Source organism: Alexandromys fortis, unplaced genomic scaffold (assembly GCF_014885135.2).
Source record: "Alexandromys fortis isolate MF-2015 unplaced genomic scaffold, M_Fortis_MF-2015_v1.1 scaffold_40, whole genome shotgun sequence".
Classification (NCBI taxonomy): Eukaryota; Metazoa; Chordata; class Mammalia; order Rodentia; family Cricetidae; genus Alexandromys; species Alexandromys fortis.
The window spans coordinates 346,962-371,768 of NW_026067966.1; the positions used below are offsets into that span (position 1 = coordinate 346,962).

At 38.7% G+C, this 24,807-nt stretch overlaps 1 protein-coding gene across 1 annotated transcript in view; it reads right to left on the reverse strand.

The window, feature by feature from the left end:
* Window positions 1–11,901: 11,901 nt before the first annotated feature.
* The window catches only part of Sphkap (SPHK1 interactor, AKAP domain containing), a 148,445-nt gene continuing 135,539 nt past the window's right edge, over window positions 11,902–24,807 (reverse strand). The window contains exons 10-12 of the mRNA XM_050154171.1: window positions 23,429–23,481; window positions 23,157–23,341; window positions 11,902–13,806 (exon numbers count right to left, since the gene is read on the reverse strand). Coding sequence (XP_050010128.1) covers window positions 13,663–13,806; window positions 23,157–23,341; window positions 23,429–23,481 — 382 coding nt within the window. The 3' untranslated portion in view covers window positions 11,902–13,662. The remainder of the gene's footprint in view (window positions 13,807–23,156; window positions 23,342–23,428; window positions 23,482–24,807) is intronic.

Consider the following 24,807-nt stretch of genomic DNA (forward strand, 5'->3'; position numbering starts at 1 on the left):
AATAACACTTAGCCTTCCTTTGTGGTGAGTTTGTGTAGAATACTCTTACTTACAAAGAGTAAACTTTTGAAAACTAAGATTCATGCCCAAGACAAAACCCTAAATCACACACATACATGCAGAAATAAATTGCTTGGATGAACCCTAGATCTCCATCGTGTGATCAAGGCCTCCCATGTTTTGACTCTGGTTACTTCCACATCCTAAGTCCCTTCATTCTCCCATGCCCCTTGCCCTAACCGTCTATCCTCCAGCCCTCAGATCACTGCTCACACTTTTCCTCTTGGCTAGAATTACTTTGCCTATAGCTTTGACATCTTTGCCCTTTTACATCTGCACTGAACTTTCGAGCAGAGCACAGATGAAACTTCAATGTCGCTACGCCTTAGCTGACTCAATGCATCACCCCAAGTATGTCTCAGTATGTGACAGACACACTGATGGAACATCAAATTCTCTGTAGTTTTTCACAAAGTACCAATGTTTCACCTTTGAACACGATTTCTCCATTTTCAAATTGCAGAAGTTAAGACCATTTAAGTTAAGCAAGCAGACTGAATGGTCTTAAATAGTCGAAAGCACCTGACTCATTAGAAAAGCATTTTGATATTTATTCTGATAATATTATACCATTCTCCCCAAAGATAAAATATTTTACCTTCTCAAATAACATGAAAGTACCTATGGTTCACACTTTTTCTGACATTGGATATTGTCTATCATGTTGATTTTTGGTAATATGATTTTATGACTTTTGCCAATTTGTACTTTTCTAAGTACTACTTTATATGTTCTTTTGGTTATTTTATTTTACTTTAAAAAACATTGTCATTTTCTTTTACCTGTTTTCTTTGGTGAACTGTTTTTCTTATTTTAGGGGCTTTAAAAAACCTGATTCTTTTTGTAAATATTTTATAGATTGTAAATGTTCTTCAGTTGACTTTTGAGTTTGTTTATAGTATTTTGGTATGTAGTTTAGAAAATTATTTTTAAGGGCACAAGACAGTTGACCTGGTAGTTTAAGAAATTAAAATATTTATTATGTTTTTTGCTCAGATAATTATGTTTTATATTATTTAATAAAATATATGCATTATCAAATTAGTTGACTATATGCCTTCTTTATCAATTTTTATAAGAAGAGAGTGAGAGAATGTGTGCTTGTCTACAAGCAAGGGGAAAATATAAATGATAACCCTAATAAGGTTCCTTTTCTTCAGATTGAGCCATTGTAGATCCCAACTCACCTTTGGACAAAGTTTATTTTGCTTTTAGTTATGTGTATGTGCATGTACCTGTGTGTGAGTGAGTATGTACACATGACTGCAGGTGTCCACAGAAGCCAGGGTTGTCAGATGCCCTGGAGCTGGAGTTACAGAAGATTGTGAGACACCCAACATGACTGCAGGGAATTGAATTTAGGGTTGCTTGGAAGAACATTATGTGCCTTTAATCACTGAGCTGTGTAGTGAGGAGCGGTGGGCTGCAACCCACCCAGCTCTGCACGGCTAGCTTTACCTGAAATAATTACATAGAAACTGTATTCTTTTAAACACTGATTGGCCCATTAGCTCTAGCCACTTACTGGCTAGCTCTCACATCTAGATTAACCCATTTCTAATTATCTGTGTAGTACCACAAGGTGGTAGCTTACCAGTAAGATCTTAACCTGTGTCTGTGTCGGGTGGGAGAATCATGGTGACTGCCTGACTCGGCTTTCTTTCTCCCAGAATTCTGTTCTGTCAAATCCACCCACCTAAGGGCTGGCCTATCAAAGGCCAAGCAGTTTCTTTAATAATTAACCAATGAAAGCAACAGATAAATGACACTCTCACATCAGAGCTGTATCTTCAGTCTAACCAAATATTTTGATAAGAATATACTTACCCTGATGGTTTAGTCTAGCCTGTGCCCATTTCCAGAGTCAGAGTGGAGAAAGCATTTCTCACATCACTGGGGTTATAGAGAGGAGGTGGATTTCTATTAATAACACCAGGAAAGGAGAAGGAGATAGAATTCTCAGTATGGGGGCCACCATATGTGATAGTCATTTTTTTTTTCCCTTGGCACTGACGCATGTGGCCTTGGGTAATGAGGACTAATTTCCTTTGTGCTGCTTCTTACCAAAGATCCTCCCCATTACTCACAGTTACTATTCCTGACAGATTGGGATAGGGCAAGTATTATTTCCAGCAGGTCACTGGTGACCAGCAGATTTGTAGGCTTTTTCTTTTCCTTATCCCTACCTTTTGTTCACTGGCTGGCAATAGGGAAGATTTCCTTAATCCCAGATTCCTTAATGAGTCAACCTTTCACAAGTGGCTCTTTGAAAATGACCCATCCCCCTACTTCTAAAGGCTTCTAGGAGTTAAGTTTTAAACTGGATTCAAACTTATCTACCAGAGTGTTTGTGGGCTGGTCATTGTCTTCAGGCTGAAAATGTGGCTGGTGAAAACCTCCTCTGTGGTATGTGGGATGACACAGCTCTTCATTGCTGTTTCATGTTTTATTTAGACTAGATGATTTGCACAACATGCTTAAGAATGTTTAATATGCATTTTTCAAGTTAAATATTGCACAGCATTTAACAGCACTTCTAAAAATGAAATTAGAGAATCTAAACACACTTACTTTGTTATAGTCATATTTTATTGCTCTCACAGTTTTGGAAAATGTCATGACCCATTGCTTTCTCAGTTCAAGGGCACCTTTACGTATTATATTTGAATGTAGTGATGGCCGAAAGGAAGCCTGTGTGAGTGATGGGTAAGTGTAGTCTCTTTCCATGAGGGTATCATCTCTCAAATAGCTTTTACAATAGTCACCATGTCCAGCTTCCCAACCCACCTGCTCTTGATAAGTAAAACTCAGTTTCATCCATTTTTCTTTCTCCTTATTTCACCCATACTCTCAATTTCCACTCATATGAAATGAAAATCTTATACCAGGGAGTGAGAAGGTGGATTCCAGTGCTCACCCATGAGATAAACTCAGTTTGCTTCACTGTCCTTAAGCCAACTGCTGATGCTTTTTGTGTTCCAGTTTCTCTAGTAATGACATGATACCAGCAATACCTACATCAGAGGACTATTGTTGATATTAAAAATAGATCAATACAATAAAGCACTTCATATAGTATATGGGACCTTAAGTAGAATAAGGTCTCAAACAGGTGTTAGGTTTTATTTCTAGTGCCTTGCTGAATTCCCTGCACCTTGCAATCTCCATTTCTCTACCTGCAAAATGAGGTCCCTAAAGGAGAGCAGCAAAGGGATCCATTAATTAAATGCTGGCTAATTGGGTTTAGGGTCCTCCTTAAAAGGCTGCTCTGCATTCCCAGTTTCAGCCTTTGATCCTGCCAGATCCCATCAGATGTTCTTTAGCAGATGAATTGATTTCTCTTCCACTGAAATAGCTTGCCAACCATCACTGCCGAGCTGGGAAACAGCATTTCCATCTTCCAGGAAAGAATTCCTTTAAACTCAAATGTTACCTTTTTGCCAGTCAAAGGACTTTCAATAACAGCATGTTGCACTCGACCTTTTGAAAGATGAGCTACCCGTGATTCATGCAACAGGGTGTTCTTATGTCAACAGTCTGGAAAATGTCATGGGGAGTGTATTGGGATTTTAGTGTGGTTACAGCAATTCTGTTTTCAATGACTCCATGAAGAAAAAGTAAATTCATATGGCTTGATCGAGGGGTCAAAGTCAGGACCTCATCCTCTACTAGCTGAGAAGAGCCACAACCTGAGCTAAACAGAAGTCTTGTTAAGTTTCATGAATGGGTATCATGCTGTGAGCCTGCTTGCAATATTCAAAATGGACTTTTAACCCTGTATGTATTAGTTTGGACATTTTATGATCTAAATAACATTTTTCCTTTGGATGAACAATTTTCTCATTTTAAAAGCAGCTATAGTTTTAACAGTTTTTTTTTTTTTGATTTTCGAGACAGGGTAGTTTTAACAGTTTTTAAAAAATTTCTTATGAGTTTTTTTGGCAGGTGATGGCTATGGAGGGAGAGAGTGTAAGTTTTCCCAGCAGCATGGGTAGATTGCCCATGTGCTAGTGGAAGTATCTTGCCCATGTGCATAAGGGCAGCAATAATTAAATGTGGGTTATAGAAGCAAAGGCCTGGGGGAAGAGGAAGAAGTAGACAAAGATGACATAATGTCGGGAGGAAGATGTCATGGGAAGCTCCAGGAGCAATTAGAAGGGAGAGATACAAGTATGATCTAAATATATTGTATTCATTTATGAGACTACCATAAAGTAAAAAATAAATTAAACTTTAAAAATATTCAATAATAAATGTTGCACATAGAAAAATAGTGTATGTTCCCTCCCTCCCTCCCTTCCTCCTTTGCTCTCTCCCTCTATAATTCCTGCCTTTTTTCTCTCCTCTCTCTCTCACCGACCTATCATATCTCTTCTTTCCTATATCCTTTCCTTACCTTTCTTCCTTGATGAGGGCACGTTCTATACAAAGTTCTTTAAAAGTATATATTTATAATTTAAAGTTTTATTTTTTGAGAATTTTATCCACAAGTACTGTAGATGGGGGGATGGTAATTTGAATGCATTATAGACATGTATGAAATTGTCAAAGAACAACTTAATTCTTAAAAATATCTGAAAGAGTCCTTTGCCTAATTCTTTTTTTTTTTTTTTCTGAGACAAGGTTTCTCTGTGGTTTTGTTGGAGTCTGTCCTGGAACTAGCTCTTGTAGACCAGGCTGGTCTCGAATTCACAGAGATCCGCCTGCCTCTGCCTCCCAAGTGGTGGGATTAAAGGTATGAGCCACCACCGCCCAGCTCTTTGCCTAATTCTTTAAAGATCCATCAACTCTGAAGCCACTCTGCTGCTCCTCACTGTGGGTAACCCACTTCGATCTCTTTTTGTGTTGCTTCTTTTGCTTAGAGCTTCACTTCTGCTTCTCCACATAGTAATCTTCAGTTGCTTGGTTAAGTAAACTTCTGTTCAGACTGTAAAAATAAATTATAGTTACATATTTCCTTTGCTTCACTGGGTACTCCCAAAGTTTTCTTTAGCTGGAATTATTCAAAATTTGATCTCTCAATATATTTCCTCAGGTATTTATAACACAAAGAGCTGTACCACTGTATTCCTGTGTTCCATCCAGACTTTACAGTTCAGAGACATGAGACCCCTGGTACCCCATTACATTGCTCTGCTCCCCAACTCTTCCCCAGCCAAGGATTTGTAACATAAAATTCTTATTTGCAAGTGGTCTCACAGGTCTCATTGCTTCCATACTTTATTTCTTGTTAACAAAAATGAATTTCCAGAAACAATTTAATAAAGGGCTGGGGGACAAACACAGCTGAGACTCCAAATGAATGATTTTTACATCATTCCCGACACTCAAATTTAAAAATAAGTCCCTTTTGCCAAAAATGAAGGAAGAAGGAAATAGTGGGGCTTTTTTTTTTTTTTTGACATTTCTGTGCGTTTCATAAAAGGTCAACAGGCGGTTTGCTTCATTTATTACTTAAAATATGGCCAGGTCAAAAATAATTGGTCTGTTATTTGAGATAGCAGGCAAGCTTACCCTTCACAAATGTCACACATGGGCCTGGGGGAGGGCTAGGAATATTTGAACTAAAGGCAGGTCTGGTTTTGCTTAAGCTTGCCTTCCCTCTCAATTAACAAATGGTAATCCATTTTGCTTTCTTCTGTGGGAAGGGACTCTCGTTGACATTTTTTGAGTACCGAATGCTGCTAATTCTTACAGGGCAAAAGAGAGATATGTTGTGTATGCATGGAATTTGCACTTGCTCAAGATTCAGCTCAAGGATGATATAATTCGCCTGGAAACACTCTTTGCACCAGGATGTGTGTGCTAAGAGCCTCATGGCAGTATCTTCAGTTCCCTTCACATTCTGAGTCAAAAACAAGAGCAAAGAATGTAATGTAATCAGATAGAATTCACCAAAAAAGTGAATGTTTTTCAAATGCAAAAAGGTTAACTTTTAATGATAGGCTACCCTTGAAGAATGGAAGAGGTCTCCATCTCTTCCCTTAGTAAGGATTTCTGGGAGCTGAAATGAAAGAAGGAGAGCTGTAGGCTTGGTGGGGGATATTCTTGGCAGTACTGATGAGAGAATACCTAGACGGTAGGATTAACATTTTGTTTCTGCAGAATTAGTTTTTGCAAGCCAGGAGGCTTAAATGATCCCTTCCACTCCATTCTTGATATTCCAGTTTATCTGCCTTCAAGAGTAGCACTTAAAGCTATCCCAATACCACAACAATGTTCTCTATACTTTACTATATATTATTTTAGGTCAACATTCTCATGTGATTTAAATAAAAATCCAGGGTTTACAGAATATTTCAGTTACCTGAAAACTAAAGTAATTTCATTAGATAACATGAACAGTGTTATATGTCAAGTAGCAGGTCCCTAATGCCAAGAAGAACCTCAAAACAAAGTTGCATTTCTAGAATTTATGATAAAATATTACCAGCTGTTGTAAGGTTTAACTTGATTAACTTGATGGTTTTAGAATCCTTACAGAAGCTAACGTTTGGGCTTGTCTATAAAGGTGTTTCTAGATTAGGTTAACTCTTGTGGGAAGACCCATTCTCCATCCATGTGGTATCATTCCATATTAGCTTTCCAGTCCAATTTGACATCAACTATGGAAAAGACAATGTGTACAGAACTACTACAGATACCTAGCTGGGCTGTGGTGGTGCATGCCTTTAATCCCAGCACTTGGGAGGCTAAAGAAGGAGGATCTTTGTGCGTTCAAGGCCAGCCTGGTCTACAAGAGCTAGTTCTAGAATAGGCACCAAAGCTACACAGAGAAACCCTGACTCAATAAACCAAATAAATAAATTAGATAAAAAGAAAAAAATAAAAGATACTACAGATACCTTAGATGAAAGAATAAAGTTCTTGCCTCAAGAAACTTGTGATCAGAGATGGTGACACACGAATCCCACTGGCCACGCTGGATAGCAGATGACAGTGTCTTTGTAGGAAGACTTAACTCAGTATGTCTACATTGCTCACATTTGGCACCCTACCCCCAAGTTTAATTATGGAACTGTTTCTTGTCTGACTCTAATAGCTAACTGCCACATCTTTAGGAAGCTCTGCTTGCTTAAGGCAATGAGAGTTTCTTATTTGTATCTTTGAATACGCCCAGGGCCAAGTGGTTCCAGTTCTACCAGATATTTTATGGCATTGATATAGTTTATTGTCCACCCTTGGTCTGGAGGGATGATACCTTAGGAAAAGGTGCAGCCAGTTACTGTTGCAGAATATTTGTTTACTCTGTGAAGATGTGTCTTTGCCAAGGTGCCTTCTGATAGGCTTAATAAAGAGCTGATTGACCAATAACTAGGCAGGAAGAGGTTAGGTGGGACTTCTGTGGACAGATAGGATTTTGGGAAGAAGAGAGGCAGAGATACCAGGAGACACAGAGCAAGAAGGATATGCAGGAGGAGAGATAACAGTCACAAACTGTTAATTAATTAACATTAATGGTTAATTTAGTTATAATATCTAGTTATGAACAAGACAAAGCTATAGGACAAGTTTTCATAATTAATAAGAAGTCCCTCTGTCATTATTTGGGAACTTGCTGACAGGACAGAGAAAGACTTGTTATAAGTTACACTAGTGAAACATGGTTATTTGATTGAACTCCAATAAAAGAATTGGGTGCCCAGACTAAAGTAAGTGACTTTTCACGTGTTGTAAGACTACCCTATACCCCTGGAAGGGACCACCTGGAAGTCTACAGTAAACTAATTAACTTGGTCCTATAAGCCTTTTTCCCTTCCTCGCATGAATTTTCTGCCCATTTGCTAAAGTAAATTGTAACTACGAGCATACAATTTCAGAGTTTTTAAGCCATTACAGCGTTGCTAGCCTGAGGTTGGACATGGGAGCTCCAGTGTAGGGTTATGTAAGGGATGTCAGTTATAGTGCAATGGGAATTCCTTTCCTCACAACCAAAATATTATTTAATAGTATTAGCCTATGCAAGGTATAACTCAGTGAGTGAGTTACACACGAATTCAGATGTTATTTCTCTTACATTCACAAAGATTTTGCTTATTCTTTAATTGAAGGGACTATGCTATGTATAGAAATCTTAAAATACTCCTTAAATTTCAACTCCTGGCTTCACACCTAATGGGGTATCATGATATTATAATTCTATAAAATCTCTCCTGCCTCAGACTGCATATTAAGATGAGCATATGTGATCTTACTATTTCTCAGAGTGAACTCTTTTTGGTCTAATTTATATTTGCCCGTTCTTCAGTGTCTATCTTATAAGTCAAAAGAGAATAGAAAGCAAATGTTACAATCTTCCCACATAAAAGAAAAAAAAAGGATGACAAAATATTCAAAAATAGAAATGGTAGAAATTATTCAGAAAATGGTTCTTCTAGACTATAGTAGGTCTATTCTATATCAGATTATTTTTACATTTGTTTTTTAACAAAACCAACTTTGATGAAGAGTATAGCTATGTCTTGAAGCAATTACAATCTATAATAGTATATTGAACAACGCTTTACCTCTTAAAGCCGTTGTTCCTGGCATCTAGTCTTGATGAAACATTGGTTGTAATTTTTTGATGATTTGAAAGAGAAAATATTCGTTAAAGGTGGTGAATGTGTAGTTTTCAAGGGTAAGATGAACTCTAAGAATCAGAAATAAACCAATTTATCTTTAAAAAAAAGTTCTTTTGCCTTTATTTATTTTTTTAATTCTTCTTTTCTTGTTGATTTTTATTTGAGCTATACATTTTTCTCTGCTCCTCTTCCTCTACCCTCCCCTTCATCCCTTTCCTATATTCCCCATGCTCTTAATTTGCTCAAGAGACCTTGTTTTTTTCTACTTCCCATGTAGTTTAGATCCATTTATGTCTCTCTTAGGGTCCTCACTGTTGTCTAGGTTCTCTGGGATTGTGATTTGTAGGCTGCTTTTTCTTTGAGTTATGTTCACAAACCACTTGTGAGTGAGTACATATGATAATTGTCTTTCAGGGTCTGGGTTAGCTCACTGAATATGATGTTTTCTAGATCCATTCATTTGCCTGCAAATTTCAAGATGTCATTATTCTTTCCTGCTATGTAGAACTTCATAGTGTAAATGTATCACATTTTCCTTATTCATTCTTTGGTCAGTGTAAAAAATTACATTGTTTCCAGGTTCTGGCTATGACAAACAGTGCTCTTATGGACATAGCATGTCCTTGTGGTATGACTGAACATTCTTTGGGTATATATCCAAAAGTGGTATTGCTGGGTCTTGAGAAAGACTGTTTTCTAATTTTCTGAGAAATCTCCATACTGAGAAATCCAAAGGGGCTGTGCCAGCTAGCACTCCTACCAGCAATGCAAGAGTCTTCCCTTTACCCCACAATCTTTCCAGCATAAGCATAAGCTTTCATTTATGTTTCTGATCTTGACCATTCTTACAGGTATAAGATGGAATCCCAGAGTTGTTTTGATTTGCATTTCTCTGATGACTAAGGATATTGTTGAGCATTTCCATTAGCATCTTACAGCCATTTTAGATTCTTCTGTTGAGAGTTTAAGTCTGTACCCCATTGTTTGTTGGATTATGTGTTCTTTTGATGACTAATTTCTTGAGTTTTTTTGTATATTTTGGAGATCAGGCCTCTGTCTCATGTTGATGAAGATCTTTTCCCATTGTGTAGGCTGCTGTTTTGTCTTTTTGACCATGTCCTTTGCCTTACAGAAGCTTTTCAGTTTTAGGAGGTCCCATTTATTATTTGTTTCTCTCAGTATCTGTGCTACTGGGGTTATATTTAGGAAGTGATCTCCTGTGCCAATGCATTCAAGTATCCTTCCCACTTTCTCTTCTTCAGTGTGGGGTGGCTTTATGTTGAGGGCTTTGATCTGTTTGGACTTGAGTTTTGTGCACAATTTGTTAAATATTCTTTCTTTTTTCTATTTTCTATTTCTGTTTCTTTGTCAAAAATCAGGTATTTGTAGATTTTGGATTAATATCCGGGTCTTCAATTCGGTTCCACTGGTCCTCCTGTCTGTTTTACACCAATACCAGGCTGTTTTCAGTACTGTAGCTCTGTAGTAGAGTTTGAAATCAGGGATTGTGATAGCTCCAGAAGTTCTTTTATTGAACACTATAGCTTTATGCCTTTATTTTTTAAATATCTTCTCTCAAACCTAAAAATCTGAGCTCCCATGTTTTCTCCTTGGATTTGTCCAGTCTCTCTCACCTGGCAACAATAAATGCTTCCTGCCTACTGATCTCTCAGTTGTTAGTCTACAGAGAATTACTTAACAAGAATTACAATGTTTTATGAGAGTGACATGTCTATTTCATTTGTGGTATGTGAGTTTCTAGGTGTGATTTTTGTTCTAACTACCTTGCATAATGTCTGATGCTCCACAGTCACTAAGAGGATGTTTATTAGATGAGATGACATGGTCCTACTCTATGGAAAAAGCTATCAGATGCCAAAAATTCTCAAACATAATGGTTTCATCAATAACATTTATTTAGTATTTGATACCAACAGTATTATCTTAGTCTGAGCATCATTGTATTAAACAATAGCCACAATCAGAGAGATTCTCCTAAACATTTGTGTCCTTGAATGAAACTTGATGCCAGAAATCAACCTTCTCAATATGATTCAAATAAAATTCTTAGGTGCTCCTACCTCCACTTGTATACCTCCAACCAGACCAGAGAGAGACCCTATAAATTCATATGTTTTCTATCATAAATGATTAGCCAAAGTACCTACTGTTCAACTGGAATAACATATCTCTTATTTGAACTTCTGTTAAATGTGGGCACCTACACTGTCGCCTGTTTTCTTCCTTTCAGTTGTCTGATGGAATAAAATATTCTATGATCTGCTCTCTGGTCATGATGCTTGGATGCTTAAGTGTCACCCTTTCTAGCCTGCTCATTCCTCTTTATTAAAGAAAACTGGCTTTAGCCCAACTGCTTAAAAAGCTGATGGTTAGGAGTCTTCACTAGTGAATTAGCTACTAATCCCTCAATAATCTTTTCAACTAATGTCTACCCATGAGAGTGACTAGGGTTTTTTTTTTTTTTTAATTTGATGTCATCCTCAATCTGACAGGAGAATTCTTGATGATCTAAGCATGTGCATGGCTATGTTCTTTTGCGAGTTAACTGCCTATGACTTTCACTATTTAATTTGGATATACTTGAGCAATTTCCTTCGATTCAAAAAGCACTGATACATTTTTCTATAACTTTGGTGAATGAATTCATCTTGTTTACTTGTGTGATAGATTCCATGTTGGTTTTATATGTCTTTCTCTGGTCCCCAAGATTTTGTTTAAAGGCTGCTGCCCCCAGGAGCTGTGGATAGGGCATGCTTTGTTTTCTGGTCCTTACTGAGACTCCTTTAACCCTAGGTCCTCTTGCTGTTACTCACTGGGTCTCCCATCCTGTTTCTTCTCTTCATTCACTCCTCTTGTTGGTCCTCAGTCAGCCTCGACTTTGTACCCTGAGAGTAACTGCTACATTCAGGAAGAGGCGATTTTTATTATCTAATTGGAAGAGACCAAGATGCAACCAAACACCCTACAATGTCCAAGAGAATACCCCACAACAAAAAAATTATCATGTTTTCAAATGTGTATGGTTCCAAGGTTGATTGATGAACAATGATTTACAATGACTATTCCCTATGCTAACAGTTCGTCTTAAATATTTACTTTATCAAAAATTGAAATCAAGACAGAAAAACTTATCTAAGTAGCATACCTGTCTTTATCTATTCACAGTGTGATTGTTTTATTCTTGTAGCTAAATTTCTTAAAGCTCTAGGTCCAGGAGTTCAGCAGAAAAGACTGAACAACAGTTTTGCAACAGATATTTATTGATAAATTTGCAACATTAGGTACAACACATGGTTACATCCAGTATTTGTGCTTTGGAGGGTAAGTAAACATTTATTGGAGCACAACAAGAGTTTACACACAATATTTTAGGATTCTTTGAACAATAAAAATATCATTTCCTATGTATTAGCACAAAGAAGCACAGTTCAGTTTGAGATGATGGCTGGGTTTCAAAACCTGGATAATGCATCAGACCAAACATACACCTAAACCTGGATAATGCATCAGATCAAACATACACCTAAACCTGGATAATGCATCAGATCAAACATACACCTAAACCTGGACCATCTGCATGATAAATGCACACTGAGGTCTGAAAGAAGATTCCTGCCATGGGGGCGGGGGAGGGCTGTGGATTTCCAGCAAGCTTTCTTGGATTCTTAGGATGCAATTGATAGGGCAGAGAGGTTGGCATGGGGCTGGCTCACAATTAAAGGTATTCTGTAAGCTTTAAAAATAGAGCAAAAGCATACCGTTTTGGAAGATACATACTAACCATCTTTCTGATTGAGAAAATAAAAATGAGTGTAGTATATTTAGTTGGAAGGGAAGAGATCCTTTAGGGTCCTATAGATACTTTGTGTTTTCAAAGGAGTATATCTCTGCTATGAATTTGTAAAACGTGATAAACGCTTCTATTTGTCTAATTTAGTATCAATATCACCCAGCCTGGAAGTCTGTATTCCTGGCTGTCCCTGTCAAGCACAAGGCCATTACCCTGCATCCATCATTGCAAATGTCTTTGGAGAAGCATGTCAGCTATTATACAGATGGCAACACATTCACCCTACAATCAGTCAACAAACTTCATGACACTCTACAACTTGAGACAACAATCTCTTCATGGTTTATGAAGCTCCAAGACAACTCAATATATTATTTAGATATAGTCTTTTCATAATTTACAATAAAACAAAATGTTTTTTTCTCATATAACTCAATACACAAGCTTACTTTATCTCAAAAGACTATTATTTATTTCATTGTTTACTTTTAAAATCTTGTCTTTAGTCAAGAATTCCATAATGATTTTACGCAAGTCATAAATGTAGTGATGGAAAGAAGGCGACCTTGAGCTTGAATGACAGTCATCTTCTGAGGAGCTCAGGGGTGATTGGGAGGAGGGGCAATACTTATCAGCCACTGCAAATAAGTGAAATCACTTCCCATGGATGCTGCTAACACTGTTGCAAGAGTGTTAGTACTCACTGATACTCATCTGAGGGTTAAAATCTTTTACATAAAGGCATGGAAACTTGCAACTATATCCCAAGTATTTCTTTGGGTGAACAACCCATGTACCTGCTAAGCAAAGTGCAATGAAGGTTTTAGAATAATTTGTAGAATTTTTGTGACCCGATGACTTTATTTCTTTTTGATTCACATAGCTGGAGACATTACAGATCACTCTATATTGTGACATATATGCGGGTGTAGCTTTTCTGGAGGAGGGGCTTGATATAAACTTTCCTGTTTGGGCCCCACTAAAGTATCTCTCTTTAAAACTATTTTCATTTAAGCTCTTTTGGACAAGCCTATGGTGAAATTGATTGGCACAGACTTGTATTTCACTTTCTCTTGGACTTATTCCTTGTCCATGGTAGTGGAGCAGGCTTTTAAATAGTTCTGCTAATGGGATGCAGTGTATTGAGAAAATTCAGAGCATTTAGCGCAAACCACTGTAACCTAAGCTGGGCTAGAGGAAGGAAAGTCTTTGCAGGGTGCACCTGACTTATCCTAGTTCCAGGAGCCAGTCAAAGAGACTCGGAGTCCCCTCTTTCTTCTCCGCGTGCATTTTGCAGTACTGGACAACCGCATGAAATATATCTCCCACCTTCCAGGACTTCTGATGAACAAGCTTCACAACTTCTAGAAACTAAAAGAAGACACAGAGTTAGGACTCACATATTGTACTGTCCTGACCAGCATCTCACGGAGCAAACCTCCCAAAGACTGGGGCTCTGAGTCTGTGTTTCAGCATCTTTACTCTCAGCAGACATTTTCAAAATAGTCTGTTTCCCTTTCAGACATTTTAGATAATGAATTCCTCCCAATTTGCAGTTCTATTCATAGTGGAGGACTGGGCAGAACAAGGACAATTCCTCTATGAGGTAATATTTTAGGTAGCTAGTATTTTTTTTCAGGGTAAGTATTTTTTTTTTTAAATCTGGGTTAGACTTCTTGCACCAGGATTGCAAAACAATTTCTTACTAGATGTGTGCATTAGGGAAAATAAATTGAGTATTAAATTTCTGATTCACCCAATGCATCCACATTCAATAATGATAGACACCTCTCCCTCCCCATGCTAAGATTAATCATCAAGATGTTTCTCTATTGCAATTGTTACAGGAAAACAAGGACACACCATAGATTTGTCATATAGTATTAGTACCAGTTTCAGTTGGTCATAACAGAAAATTCTAGAATGTAAATGAATGTTGGGCTTAAGATTTTCTCTGGTAGAGTCTAAATAATTAATCTTTGTAGGCTGGAAAATGAAATACTTTAAATATCTGGAAACAAACATTGTCAAAGAGTCTTAGGTTCTTGAAAAAGAAGGCAAATGTCCATTGTATTAAGGCTATTTCTCTCCCTAGAGAAGGGCACTATCTAGGTCATGGTTTTCTATCCTTTGCCTGTAGTAAAGAGAGAATCAATTAATATTTATTGAATGATAGAAAGTATATTAGGCCAAATGGAGTCAAATACATTGTAACTTCTCAAAAATATGGGTAGACATCAAATATCATTGAGGACAAGCCCACTACTGAAAGGAGTCTTTAGTTTTAGGTAGCATATTTGTATACATATAATTCAAAAACCAAACACACAAATGGATGCTCAATAATTCTCTACTGAAATGAAACTTTATGAAGATGTTTAGAGGTCATGGATTTTGGAGTGGGAAATGACAGCCACAAGTTTCTACAAACAAGATGGCCACAGGGCTTCTGTCCCCTGACACAGTGACTGAGAGGTGGGAAGTTCATGACCTCATCTCATTACTCACAACAACAGCATTGGGAGTCTAGCGTATTTGGCTGCATGTGTCTTTGCTGTACTTTGAGAAAAATGACTAGTTATCTGGGATGCCTCTCCATCCTGTTTGGTTTCTTCTCTGCCTGATGCTGACCCCTGGGGACAGATGTGAACCCGTCATAGGAAGGCTTTGTTTACAATGCAGATGCCCTGAGAAATGAATGGTAGAAGGGAGGTGCCTGGTTTATGGACACACGGGAGAATGGCTTTGAGAGCTGTTATGTACATCTTAGTGTGTATATAAACTCAAGTCATGTTTTGAATGGAACAAGAGTGCAAACAGGGCTTTAGAAAATTAATGTGAGTAAAGGGGGTAAAGGAGGCTAGGACATCAGGATATTTCAATTAATTAAGATTCCTTAGCTCTGACTGGAAATCTGAGGGATGGACAGATGTCAAGCCTGGATATTAAGCTTCTGAAAAGTCTCTGAGAGATGCTCACATAAGCCATTGGCTTCTTGCTCAGGATTTCCCTGAAGGATTACACAAAACCTCTGGCCAAGATGGTTTATTAAGGATACATCTTTTTTCTTCACACATTAATGTCAAGTCAGAGAAAAGTCGACATATATTGAATTTGGCACAGCTGCTTTCTGTAAACCTCAGTTTACTCTGCCACCACCCTCCCACTTATGTCTCAGAATCACAGCATAAGGGAGGACTCTGAGGAATATACTCTTTGCAGAAACCTCTATGCCTCAAATCTTCCCAGAAGTCAGATTTCATCTCCTTTCCATCTACCATGAACTTAGAAAAAGGAACTTTCATAGTGGTGAGAACCAAAAAAATGCCAATGAATGACCTGACATAGTTAAAGTGTACCAGAGTTAGGCCACTTAGCTAATAGTTGTGGAATGGCCATTGGCTAGAATGCATCTGCTAATTTCTAAGGTCTGTTTGTTCCCCATTAGACCTCTTTGGTTGTTTTGCTTTCAGTGATTGCTTTTGTTTCTGAGACAGGATTGTCTTATGGAGCCCTGGCTATCCTAGAATTTGCCAGGATGACCTCACATTGATAATGGTCCTCTTGGTTTAGCCTTCCAGGTACAAGGATCATAGCAGTGTGTCAGCATGCTTCTTCACTAAGCATCTCTAGAAAGATGATCTAACCCTACTAATGCAGCAGCTGAGCTGGGTCCTGAAGCCTTGAAACACGTGTGGAGCTGATGAGCATGAGCATATTGTGTTTCCTCCATAAAAAATAGTAAAAGTGTATCAAGGTTGTGAATAGACAGAGAGAACGTTTTATCCTAGTACTGCAGTCTTTCCTGCCCCCACCCAGTGGTACTTAGGATATAATTCAGGATGCTGCGCGTGCCAGTTAAGAGCTCTCCCAAAGCTGCATCATCAACCATCTTTCAATTTTGTGTTTTGAGACAAGGACTTACTAAGTTACTCAAGGTCATCACGAACTCTTCGACCCAGGCTGAACTTGAATTTGTAGTTCTTGTGGCTCAGACTCCCCAGTGGCTGGGATTTATGAGCTAGCCCCATCAGGTCCAGTTTATTGTTCTGTTTTTAGAACTACATTCTACTTAGTAATTGACCCTAGAGCTTTCATTAAGCCTCCTCATGTTGTGGCCATGATCAGCTTTAGTATATCAGGGATTTGTACTTTTAGCCTGCTCCACTAACAAACAAACATCAACCACACATTTCTGTACTGAATCAGCAATAATTTGGTTCTTTTCCTGTAGACTACAGAAGACTTTAGACTGTAGGAAGCTCAAGGGCATCTGTATTCTGTGACAGTTTATCACGAGCAGACACACCTGGAGAAAAGTGCCACAGTCCAGAGCAGACCTTCGTATTCTCAGGTGCATTCTGTAGATTTGATTGTTTACAGTCCATGGTAGAATTACAAGAACTAGCAAACTGTCTTCTTTTTTTACAAGACACCTTCAATGCACTCTTCTGAATGCTCTCACTGTCTTTTACTCCAAGACACAAATTAGATTTTATTAAGCAAGAGTGAGTGAACCCCTACTTTGTCCCTGAGGTTATGGCCTGTGAAACCCGAGTCTTAAGTTGGGCTGGATCCTGGAATTCTAGAGTTTCACCAGGACCTGGGATTTGGGTTTTACCTCCAGTGGAAATTCTGAACTAACAGGTAAGGCTCTGGGTTTGGAAGACTTTCTGGGGTGACTCTAAAACTTCCCAATTGGAGATGTTTGATGAAAGGATTAATGCAAGAAATTGTATTTTGTTTGCTAATTAAAACCTTTAGGATCTAATTTGTACACCCCTCGCTTTTATTTATTATGCCTTTACTCACAACTGATACTTTAACTAGAGTTTGTTCATGTGTTTTTTTCAGAAGTCAGGATCATCAGTCTTTCCTCTTGTTCTCCCTCCACCACTTTCCTCATAGAATAGAATAAGAAATTAGAGAGGAGACCTTTTCTGCTCTGACTCTCCCTCCATTGGAAGGCAAGGGTCTATCTATTTCCTCTTTCTTCACGATCCTTTTTGCATACTGCTTCCTAGAAAAAAACATGATTCTCAATGCAGATTTAAAGATGAGCAGTATGCCATGTTTACTCTAATGCCAGGCCATGGCTTAGCTCAGATTTCAGAAGCTCACTGAGTTTTTACATAAAAAAAAAAAAGCTGAAAAGCAAACTCCCAAATAAAAAACCCAATAAACCCTGACAAGTAGCTCGTTTATTAATATTTTAAATAATTATGCTTATGACAGTTTATTTATTATTTATTGTTATTTTGGTCAGATAACTGAATTAAATTGATTTGATTACAAGGTTGTAGAGACTTAAGTTTGTGAACTGTTTTAGGTTATGAGGTGTCAGAGGTATCAGGAGTGTTCCCCTGCAAAGTGCCTTGGCGTTAGTGGTTTTCCAATGACTAGGAGGAACATACGAATTTGAGTTGTGAATGTGTCTTCCAGCTGATTCTGTTTTGTTCCCCTTTAGCTCACGGGTGTGGTTTAGATAGCAACTTTGCAGATGCATTTTGATTTGCTTATTCAGAATCAACTTTGCGCTATCTTGATGTGGCTGTTTAAACACTGTGACCTTTCCGTGTGCTCTAGAGACAGATGGTGTTTCTTCCTGAACTGAAATGCAAGCTCCGAGATACCAGGAGCACTTACTTCTTTTGTAACCTGGGATGTGGAGCTTAGAACAGATCCCAGCTTGGTGAGGTTACTCTAGTAATGTTTGATGGGTGATTTTAAATATATGATTTTCAAGGGCATGCAGCCTTCTAATGATTAAATAAAATACAAATAAACGGGGAAGACTGGGAAATAAAGGCATCATGAGTCACTAGAACCTACAATACACATTGAGGATCTGGAGTACTTGGAATTTGCCTTTTCTGGAATTCAGTTTTTATTGTCCTCAAGTGTCTTCTAGATTCAAGGCCAAGTTTTCAAGGTATCTCAGGAAAGATGCGTTGCTCTAGTGTTCATGATGGTCTCCTCCCCTTTACCACATGCCTCTGTTTTTACAAAGCTGGAAGTTTAGTAAGCTGAGACCACTATACATAGATGCATATTTGCTGTGGAACAATATTTTTTTATCTTGTCACATGTATTATTTTTAATAAAATGCCGATTGGCCAGTAGCCAGGCAGGAAGCATAGGTGGGGCAACCATGCAGGAAGTAGAGGCAGGGCAATGAAAATTCTGGAAACAGGGAAGTTTAAGTCTGCAGTTGTTACCCAGACACAGAGGACACAAGATATGACTGCCATGCCAAAAAAGGTACCAAGCCATGTGGCTAACTCAGACAAGAATTATGGGCTAATGTAAGTTACAAGAATTAGTTAATAAGAAGTCTGAGCAAATCGGACAATCAGTTTATAACTAATGTAGACCTCTGTGTGATTCTTTGGGACTTAACTGCTGCAGGACTGGGCAGGACAGAAATCCTTGGTCAACACATATTGACTATACTAATTGTTGAGAAAATTAAATCATGATTCCCAGAAACAAAGGTCAGGTTTCGGGGCTGAAAATGCAGTTCAGTTGTTAGAGTGTTCACCTAACAACACACAAGAAAGCTAAGGTTCAATTCCCAGAACAACACAAATTAGCACATGAGAGGTTGAGACACGAAGGTCAGACATTCGATTGCTGCTGGAGAAGTGGACCAGCAGCTAAGAGCCCATACTGCTCTTGTAGAAGACCCAGGTTCTATTACTAGCACTCTTATTGGACAGCTCACAAAAGCCTGTAATTCTAGGGGGTCAGATACTCTCTTCTGATCTTCAGAGACACTTGTATTCCCATGCATATATAACCGCATCCCTCCTCAACATACTCACATAACTAAAAATAAAATAGTTTCAAGGTCATCACTTACTTCATAGAGAATTCAAGGTCAGTTTGGACAAGACAACACCTTGTCTCAAACAAACAGAAAACAACAGCAACCAAAAGATGTAGGGTGTTTGTCTGTGTGACAGTAGGAAGATGCCATCCTCTGAACTTAGAGTTTCTTTTTTCTGAGAAGATGAGGAGCTAAAGAAATGTTGCTGATTTTTCATGCTCTCTACTGTTCTCTTTCCCACACTCTTAAAAATGACTATTCAATTATCTGGCTAATTACAAGCAAATAGAATTGAGCCTCAGACCTGGCTAATGAAGAAAGAACATATAAGTGTTATATAAATTTTCTTTATTTAACAAATCCAGTCATAAACAAGCAAAGATGATGCCCATTTATATCAAAGTTATTCTGTGCAGAGAGCATTCATTGACTCTGAACAAAACCTGGAAATTTGAGTCCTTCAGACTGAATCATTAAGATTTGAGTCCCTTTAGAGAGCTACAGGATTGAAAACAGCTTGGTATTGGCATAAAAACAGAGAAGTCGACCAATGGAATCAAATAGAAGACCCTGACTTTAACCCACAAACCTATGAGCACCTGCTTTTCGATAAAGGAGCTAAAAGTATACAATGGAAAAAAGAGAGCATCTTCAACAAACTGTGCTGGAAAAACTGGATGTCAATCTGTAGAAGAATGAAAATAGATCCATATCTGTCACCATGCACAAAACTCAAGTCCAAGTGGATTAAAGAACTCAATATCAGTCTGAACACACTGAACCTGATAGAAGAGAAAGTGGGAAGTACTCTACAATAAGTGGGCACAGGAGACCACTTCCTACGTATAACATCAGCAGCACAGACAGTAAGGGCCGCACTGAATAAATGGGACCTCCTGAGACTGAGAAGCTTCTGTAAAGCAAAGGACACTGTCGCTAAGACAGAAAGGCAACCCACTGACTGGGAGAAGATCTTCACCAACCCTGCAACTGACAAAGGTCTGATCTCCAAAATATATAAAGAACTTAAGAAACTAGACTGTAAAAGGCTAATCAACCCAATTATAAAATGGGGCACTGAGCTGAACAGAGATCTCTCAACAGAAGAAGTTCAAATGGCCAAAAGACACCTAAGGTCATGCTCAACTTCCTTAGCGATCAGGGAAATGCAAATCAAGACAACTTTAAGATACCATCTTACACCTGTCAGAATGGCTAAAATCAAAAACACCAATGATAGCCTATGCTGGAGAGGTTGTGGAGAAAGGGGTACACTTATCCATTGCTGGTGGGAATGCAAACTTGTACAACCACTCTGGAAAGCAGTGTGGCGGTTTCTCAGAAAATTTGGGATCAACCTACCCATGGACCCAGCAATACCACTCTTGGGAATATACCCAAGAGAGGCCTTATCATGCAACAAAAATATATGCTCTACTATGTTCATAGCAGCATTGTTTGTAATAGCCAGAACCTGGAAACAACCTAGATGCCCCTCAATTGAAGAATGGATGAAGAAAGTATGGAATATATACATATTAGAGTACTACTCAGCAGTAAAAAACAAGGACTTCTTGAAGTTTGCAGGCAAATGGATGGAAATAGAAAACACTATCCTGAGTGAGGTAAGCCAGACCCAAAAAGAGGAACATGGGATGTACTCACTCATATTTGGTTTCTAGCCATAAATAAAGGACATTGAGCCTATAATTCGGGTTCTTAGAGAAGCTAAATAAGAAGGAGAACCCAAAGAAAAACATATAGGCATCCTCCTGAATATTAACCTTCATCAGGCGATGAAAGGAGACAGAGACAGAGACCCACATTGGAGCACCGGACTGAAATCTCAAGGTCCAAATCAGGAGCAGAAGGAGAGAGAGCACGAGCAAGGAACTCAGGACCGCGAGGGGTGCACCCACACACTGAGACAATGGGGATGTTCTATCGGGAACTCACCAAGGCCAGCTGGCCTGGGTCTGAAAAAGCCTGGGTTAAAACCGGTCTCGCTGAACATAGCGGACAATGAGGACTACTGAGACCTCAAGAACAATGGCAATGGGTTTTTGATCCTACTGCAAGTATTGGCTTTGTGGGAGCCTAGGCAGTTTGGATGCTCACCTTACTAGATAGACCTGGATGGAGGTGGGTGGTCCTTTGACCTCCCACTAGGCAGAAAACCCTGATTGCTCTTTGGGCTGACGAGGGAGGGGGACTTGATTGGGGGAGGGGGAGGGAAACGGGAGGCGGAGGTGGGGAAGAGACAGAAATCTTTAATAAAAAAAATTAAAAAAAAACAAAAAACAAACAAAAAAAAGGATTTGAGTCCCTTAAGCTGGTTGACATGCATGCATGAAAGATCACCCAGTGTTTTTCCTGATAACAGGAGAGAAAGCTCTATCTTCTCAGAAAAACAGTTATAAACAAAGGCAGGCTTTCACTTTAAAATTGAAAACCTGGTAGCTGTAAACAAATACCAAGTTAGTATTTAGTTTACATATTACATATTCATTACATATTTACATGTACATCCCTGCTCTTTCAATAATGAGAATTTATTAGATATACATGCATGAAAAGTGACTGCCCCTGTAAGGAGGTAGATTAAATTAAAATCTGTTTAACATACCACCTAAAGTGCACCAGGTCATGCTTTTGTTCAGGTAATTGCTGGAGATACAAAAGCAAACCTTTATGTGGGATGTGGGATTCCTCTATGTATGCTGTGAATATGTTTTATTACCATTGGTTAATAAAGAAGTGCTTTGACTTATGGCAGGGAAGAATATAGCAAGTGGGAAATCAAAGCACAGTTAGAGGAAGAAAGAAGGTGGATTCAGGGAGATGTCATGTAGCTGCCAAAGGAGAAAGACACCAGAACTTTACTGGTAGGCACAGTCTCACGGTGATACACAGATTAATAGAAATGGGTTAATTTAAGATATAAGTGCTATCTAGGATTACGTTTGAGCCATTGGCAACCAGTGTTTTAAATAACATAGTTTCTGTGTGATTATTTGGTACGGGATGGCTGGGAGACCAAAGCACAGTCTCTGTTTGCATATGTGAATCTGGAAGCATTGCCTTCCTTAGAACTTTCTTGGTTCCTTCCCATGAGACTGAGCACAACATGAGAGAAGTCCAATGTGCTTGTGGATTATGCTCTTTTAGTCCATCCACTGACTGTGCAGACTAGGAGTAAAAGACTTGAAGGGAAAGCTTCTGAACTAGTGATCTCTGCATCACTTTGCCAACAAAGAAAGGTCAGTTTAGGAGGATGCCTGAATTGGGTGGACTTGAAACTAAAAAGAAGAAATTGCTGGTTGGAGAGGTAGGAGCGGGTGTCAGGAATGAGCTCTCCAGCAGCTGGTCAGATTGTCTTGGTAGGACTACAGAGATTTTGAAACTAGTCTAATTTCTGAGTAAATGGGCAAGAAGGTGAGAGTTTTATCATAGGATGCTGGATTTGGGCACTGAACATTGGAGAATAATTGCATATTAAAAAACAAAACAAAACTGAAAATTGAAACCCTTAATGTTATTTAACCAAGAGAGACTCGTTTTAATAAGGATTTACTCAAGAGTGTTTTCAACCAAAAATAGAGTTTAGGGATATAAAAAAGTAGTTTAAAAACTTGGAAAAAGTACTTGTATCCTCAGTTCTGTTTCCCTTTATCGCCAACTATTCAAGAAACAGAAAGCCAATGAAGCAGTGATGTGAACGTGCCACTTCAGCTGGTGGCTTGAAGTCTTCACAAGGTGTTTTTGGTTGAAAGAACTCAAGATTAAACGCTCCAAGTTCATATGGATTAAATGGACAATTAAATGGGTTTCCAGCTGAGAAAAAAAAGCACAAAACTGTACTGTTATCCCACCCAGACATGGCACATGGTACCTTTTCAATTCTGCTTTCCTGAGATTTCTTAAAGTAGATGGTGGGGATCCCGAGTTCAGAGGCAGCTATCCACTGCAGGGTGGCTCGGAGCTCAGCATCAGGACACTCTGGCTCCAGGTCAAAGTTGATCACCAGCAGGCTCCTCTGAGGGCTGGCTGCTCTCGCTGGCAGACCAGAGGCATGTTCTGCACAGACACAACCACAACATCACTCTGCTTTCTGAAGCGTCACTCCAGGCAATTGTGTGTCAAAAGGATGAGAACATGGCTTACCCTTGATGCTTTCTGATTGTTCTTTAATAATCTCCTTTTCTTCTACTAATTCACTTTGGGAGAAAACAACAGTATATGATTGGTAATGCTTTGGAAGGAGAAGCTGTAATGGAAGATGAGGTGATGGGTCTTTCTACAAACTTCTGCAATGCATTCTTAGGGCTTTCACAGAACAAAGTAGAACCATGTGGGTGTTACACAGGACAGCTGGGTCTGCCACCAGTGTTCCCTACCACCAAAGAGCACTGTTGTGTACCTCCAATGGCATGCGTCAGGACAGTCAGTGGGGGAGGATCTGAGGGTTACCTTTTTCATTTCTTTTCAACTCCCTTTCCATGAACCTTCACAGGGTCAAACAGTTAGAGCTTTGAGGTAACTGGCTGTAATTTAGAGACTTATCCTTTTGCCTTTTTCCTGTCTCTCAATGAACCACATTTTTCTTTTTTGCCACAGTGTACTTCTGTATACTGTGACAATGATGTACATTTGAATTTTAAATTAGGGAAATAGTTTTTACAAGCATATTGTTATGTGAGCTGGAATAAGGACAATCAACAAACTGGGAAACAGAGATAGAAACAGAATGTCTCAATAATAGTCTTTACTCTTTTTCCATTCTTTTTTTTTTTTTTTTGTGGAGGCAGAGCAGACTGGAGGTGTTTTATAACTAGTGTCTCATAACTAAACCAATCCACTGTCATGTTTAATATTGGAGGTTTTCTGCACAGTGTGTACTTGTTATAGAGCCCTGTGTGTAGTGGGGAGACCCCGTAAAGTCTCCTGAAATAAGGTCATTTATTTCAGTAGCTGAAAAGAAGTGACCCTTTTGGGAAGCCTACAGAAGTCCTATATTTTTCTGGTTTCTAGAAATTTGGGATAAGATATTTTTTTAAATGTGTCTTTTGGTGATAGATTTTCTTATATTCTCTTTTGCGGCTAAAACCTATCTTGTGCATTCCATTGTATGGGTAAGTTCCAGTGGTGAGGTAGATTTCATTCTGTGTGTGTGTGTGTGTGTGTGTGTGTGTGTGTGTGTGTGAGAGAGAGAGAGAGAGAGAGAGAGAGAGAGAGAGAGAGAGAGAATAGCTATTCTTCCATTTATACCTAATTATTTCCAGGAAATGTCAATTTTGTAAGGGCACAGAGCCACTGACCAATCTCTTTGCAAGTAGCATGAATGACCTTGATAAGGACAGATGCAATTTCTGATATTATGTAATGATGGGCTGCTGGGTAGGGATGGAGGTGATCTTGACTTTCTCTCAGTGCAAGTTTCTCCTGAAGTTACGGTTTCATATTAAAAAGAAAGATGGAGATCATGGTAAGCAAAAATTAATCTGTCATAAAATATTTTTTTGCTGAATTTGTTTTCAGTTCTC